This window comes from Lytechinus variegatus, chromosome 8 (assembly GCF_018143015.1).
Source record: "Lytechinus variegatus isolate NC3 chromosome 8, Lvar_3.0, whole genome shotgun sequence".
In the NCBI taxonomy this organism is placed as follows: Eukaryota; Metazoa; Echinodermata; class Echinoidea; order Temnopleuroida; family Toxopneustidae; genus Lytechinus; species Lytechinus variegatus.
In genome coordinates this window covers 2,082,038-2,087,841 of record NC_054747.1, presented here as the reverse complement: position 1 = coordinate 2,087,841, position 5,804 = coordinate 2,082,038, and the positions used below count along the sequence as shown (strand labels likewise).

Below are 5,804 nucleotides of genomic sequence, written 5' to 3'. Positions count from 1 at the left end.
CCAAAAAACCGTATTGATATATCATATTAGCTCTTACGACGTGCATGGTCATGACACTGACAAGTGCATAGGAGTATTTTTTTTCAGAGAATATTGATTATATTTACAATAAAGCAAACATTATTGATCAAATGAAGAGTTTAGTTGCAAAAGGGGGTTAGGTCCACTTTGGACCATTCCGAGAAAAACATGTTTTTTTATTCTCACTTATTGCAATATTCTTAGGAGAAACTTAATTGTCATTATGTACTACCCTATCATGTGATCATAAAATTGGGTATAAAAGAAATCTTCCTGTCTTCAAATTATATATATATATATCTAAAAAATTATCATTGTGGACCTAGCCCCTTTTGCAAGTAAACTGAAATGAATCCAATCTCTTTTGATTAAAAAGGTGATTTTTCTTTGCCACTTTCATTCACGTTTTCATTTAAATTCTAAATTGTCTTTGGTAGCATCAGAGTGACTAAAGATTTAGAGGCTTAGAGACAGAAAACGATAAAATTTATGAAAATTGATTTTACCCCTTTTGACAAATGACTTCTGTAGAAGAGTTTAGTTGCAAAAGGGGTTAGGTCCACTCTAAGAATATATATATTTATTTTATTTTCCTATATTGCAATATTCTAATGCGAAACCGAATTTTCATGATAGCCTACCATGATAACAAAAAATTGGGTATACGAGAAATCTACCTGTTTCATTATTTTTTTAAGATATTCTTTTCCAAAAAAAAAATATGAGTGGACCTAACCCCTTTTGCAAATAAACTGAAATGGACCTAACCCCTTTTGAAAAAAGATGATTTTTCTTTGCCATTTTAGTTCACTTTTTAATAGGAATTTCAACTTTGGTAACATCTTATAGAGCTACGAAAAATCTATACATTAAGGCATAAAAATCAAATTTGATGAAAAATTTACCTAACCCCTTTTGCAAGTGAGCTCTTCAAATATGGTTGAAAAAAATACTTATTAAACCTTAATAAGCCATTGTTCGTGTCGTTATTTTATATTTTTAGTGTACAGTAGATGGTAAAGAAAAAGTAGATTTTAAATTCGACTTTATTACATTACAACCCTTACGTTAAATTGTCGTGGCAAAATAAAACTGTCATAATATATGTGCATGTACCTGCAAATTATAACGAAGATGCACCATAAACCGCTCACCCGGAAATGCTAACCTTCACCTTAATACCTGGAAAAACATCAAATTTATATCTTTACATCGACTTATCATTGATATATAGAAGGTTTTATAATGTGCTTTTGAAGGTAACTGCAATTATATTCATAAATCAATAATCTGTTACATTATCTTGAATGGAAATTCCAGTGAAACGAATTGCTTATTCATTTTTATTTCTCAATTGGCTTTCACACTCTAATAGTTTCTTAACCAGGAAACTCGTAGAAAGGTGCATTTGCTGTAATTTCGGACATGTGAAGCTCTTGACTGCATTTCACGCAGCATCACATACTATATTCAATTTCATATACAGTAATTTAGATTTCAGACATCAGTATGATTCTTGTGTAATTCTGCTCATTGATTATTTCAGTGTACTTTGAAATAAAATTATAAAACTTTATCTCATATCGATGTTTATCTTTCAGTCAACGTGGTCAACTTCATTTAATTAGTAAATCACTTTTAAATATTCCATATCATCAGTTTGACTATTTTGTTTGTTATTGGCGAAAAAGATATCCATATACACGATACATAATTACGTATGCCCGAGACTCTTGTAGATAATATTTACCACGAAGCTTACATCCAAAGTGATAAGATGCATTGTCAAGAGGTAAACCAAAAAAGTTAAAAATATAAAATGTAAATGAATAACCAAATCATCAACAACAGGCCGCATCATCAGATCCAAGGATGCTATTTTTCATGTTTGTGTTTGTGAGTATTGGCTACGATGTCACTGAAGGTGTTTGTAGGTTGTTCACCTTTGTATTGTCTTCAAAGGTTTCCAAATCGAACATAGGCCAGCCGACCCAGATTCATCCCAGACCCCCCCCCCCCTCTCCTTCCCATTTTACGTTTACATGATTTGTATTTCAAGAGCATTGGCACCTGTACGCAATCTCCCCTGCAAACTACAACAAACACATCGGTATTAAGTCATTAGGCTGTACACAACAAAACCAATAAGAAGAAGCGGATATCCGCATAGCTTCATTATCTTTGATGCGTAATTACCAACCCTCAAGAACCTTACGATCCTCAACTTCTAATCTCTTTCGAATTCCAGTTGCTAAGAAATCATGCGGGGAACGGGCCTTTGCTCATGCAGGGCCTAACCTGTGGAATTAACTTCCACAGAGTTTGAAAACCCATACTTCAGTGACCACCTTCAAGGGCAAACTGAAAACATATCTCAGTGCTTTTTGATAGACATTGTTTAGACATGTATTATGTAGATAGCTTTTGCTGTTGTTCTGCTCCGAAGCGCCATGAGCATCTAATCAAGTTGGAAAGTACGCTATACAAATCTCATGTATTATTATTATTTAATTTATAATCAATTTTCTTTCACAAATTGCCGGTTTCAGAACACTTTCGCACGATGCCGCTTTCCATTGTCGGCGTTCGTCATCACTAGCGCCCTCATTGGTGACATAGACACAGTTTACATTGGTATCGTTTGGCCAAACACCTCCTTGCCAGTTTGTCCTCCCTTTGATGCTCGTCCAGTCGGTCCATTTGGTTCTTCCCAAACCGGTTCCATGGATATCCGTCAATCCGATCCAGTAACCCTTAAAAGGAAAGAGAAGGAAGAACACAGGTCTAATCATAAACGATAAACATGTCACGGAAAGAATGGAGAAATGGGTGTGACATGACTGCTGCAACATGATCATGATTTTCAAATATGTACACTTCACCTTTTCAGTTACCAATTTGTATAATGATGCTTTCAAAGATTTTTTGTCTAACCCAAATCAAATATTTGAATGTTTATTAAACACGTACACGGTATTGATGCCAGAACAGGGATCGCGTCGGTCACTATTATGCTAGGGAGTAGGGTTAATTGATAGCGATGCACGATAACTGGGACACTACCTCCGCGAATGAATAACACAGATTGATTCTCTTAATTTGTTTTCATTTTACAAAATTTCTTTTTTATAACTTTAGCCAAAATATTGACAGCGCTTTGAAAATTTCGCTACATGATAGTTTGATTGCGTTCTCAAAACCTATTCATTTTCACTGATAATGGAATATCAAAGAGTAATAATAATGATGTTAATAATGATGACATACTAATTGTACGAAGAATAACAGTAATGGTAAAAACGATAATAATATCAACAAAACTAACGCGCTCATGTACTACGATATCGTCAAGTTGATGGTAAGAACTACTAACGAAAAAAAAACATAACAAAGTAGGATCTTAAGTATTTTTTTTGTTAAGAAATCTCAAAATAAGTATACGTATACTCACCAGAGATGGATTAGTCGTAATCGTTCCCCAGTATTCATATATCGCCATTCCTTCCTGGCTGTCATCAATGGACACCAAATCACCTCCTTCCAGAAACTGACAAATTTGGTTAGCGAAACTCCAACTCACTGGAAAGAAGTTGTAATAATAGCAGTAACCCGGATACAGGGGGTTAAACTCCCATGGGCTAGGACACTGACATCTGGCAAATCCCAACAGCAAAGACGATACGACGAGAACCACAAGACCAGACATTTTGATTTCTATAAAACATACCCCCTAGCCTGCAAAAGGTTCATCTAATGCATGCGTGCAGGAGAAGACCTGGTCAGTCAAATATAAAGTACAAATAAAATTTATTGGAAATACTGTAGAAGCTTCATTAAGTATTTACCTCGACACTAAACTAGTTATAGACAGCACGATATACTTTGTTTTGATTTGGAGAAAAGGTGGTGATTTGTGGGCTTCACTATATGATTGGCGAGCAGTTGAATATCCCAGTCGCGCTGAAGACGCAGTCACACGTAATACCGACTCTACAGTCTAGACCAATCCAATTTATTACGTTATTTCCAATTGGACACCATCGATCGATTTGGTATCGGTTTCGTTGTTGTGACTTGTGACTGTAGGATAATCATACAATATTGAAAAGCATGGCATCGAATGCCAACATCTTGATCGAACTGAAATCGGTTTGCTGACATGTGAAAGGTGTTTTTGACCTCAAGATTTATATGAAAAGCTGCCCCTGACCCTTCTGCTAGATTGCACTCAACTCGCCATGGTAAGATTGAGGGAGAGAAAAATGTGTCATTTCCAATATTATTTTTATAAATATTTCCTCACGACCGTTTAAAATTGGATATCTAGCATGTAAGTCTGTATTAAAACAGCCGATACGTAACAAAAGAAAAATTCCATCACACCTTTTCGATGATTTTAATTGGGTTTTCAATATTTTAACGAGAGTTTTATATTTTAGTGAAATAACATTTTCCTGAATATGTTGCCATGACTGTTGGATGAACATCAAAAGTGCATTATTTAATGTTGAATGTAAGCAAACTTTGCTGATCAATTTCATGGCTAATTTTAATGCTTTATAATCAGTATTTCTTAATTTGTTTATTTTTTTCTTATTTTCATCGTCTTCATCATCGTCATCTTCAGTTTTATTCTTCCTCTTCTTCCCCTCCTTCTTTTTTTTCTTCTTCTTATTATTATTCTACTTATCCCCTTTCTCACTATTCTTTTAATATTTAATCTATTTTTTTTCTTTTACTTGTTCCACCCTCCTTTTTATCAATTCTTTTTTATCATTTTCTTCTGACAATAAATTATTCGTTTCATTCTTTTAATATCCATTATTTTTATTTATAATACGCATTTCTTTGCCAAGGTTGAAAGTGGTTAAGGTTTTTTCATTGGTTTTGATTTAAATGTATTTTGACTATTAACACGGGAATATCACATTTCTTTTCTTTTTTGTTGTTGAAGCATTAGCAGGTTAGGAATCAGGCGTCACCAACCCACACAGGTACGTCATTATTACCGGTAATAGAAATACTAACACAAAAATGTGTATGCTGTATATGCAAAGATTTTTCAATGTTTATTCTTATGTTGAGAGAGGGAGGGAAATTGGGCGATATATAGAAAGATGCGTGTGGGTTGGAGAGAGACTAGTAGCCAGATATATATGGAATGAGAGAGAGAGAGAGAGAGAGAGAGGAGAAGAGAAAGAGGGGGGGGGGGGTATAGTAAGAGGACGTGCCTGCAACGCAATCGAATAATTAAGAAACCAATAAACAGTGTTATTGATTACGCCGCTAGAATGAGTCTATTGTTGGATAGTATTTACATTTAACAAGATGCGTCTTAAGATTTTTTTCCCGAAGAGGTCAGTTCGTCTGAGTTTTCAGTCTGGCAGGTAAATTTGAAAGGTCTATATAAACAAAATGAATTCCACTATCATGCGTTAGATTATTTCAATTACTGGACCTAATTATGGCGGTCGCATGTTTGAGTCAATACTTTATTTTGTGTACAGCAAGATGAAGTTTCAAGTAAAACCTACAACACATTGTCCCTGTGATCAGGACATTTTATGAAATCGAAACCAGAATCGAGGTATGGGAATACACCCCAGATATGGAAGAATGAACTCCAGGTATATAGCATTTTCTTTTATTGTTGACTGGATTGCATGTTTCTTAAAATAAAATAAAAAAAGACACACACAAAAAACATAAGAAACAAACTCATCTTTCACGGTCGGTCACTATACGGTATATTAGGCCTGCCAAGCATAAGTGATTTTCGAAGT

General features: G+C 34.6%; 1 protein-coding gene across 1 annotated transcript; it reads right to left on the bottom strand.

Moving 5' to 3' along the window:
• Positions 1–1,801: 1,801 nt before the first annotated feature.
• LOC121420692 (snaclec stejaggregin-A subunit alpha-like) lies at positions 1,802–4,590 on the bottom strand. The gene is made up of 2 exons (XM_041615353.1): positions 3,473–4,590; positions 1,802–2,774 (listed from the first exon to the last, which is right to left on the bottom strand). The coding sequence occupies exons 1-2, from the start codon at positions 3,725–3,727 to the stop codon at positions 2,529–2,531; spliced, it is 501 nt and encodes a 166-aa protein (XP_041471287.1). The 5' UTR covers positions 3,728–4,590; the 3' UTR covers positions 1,802–2,528.
• Between the last annotated feature and the right edge of the window lie 1,214 nt (positions 4,591–5,804).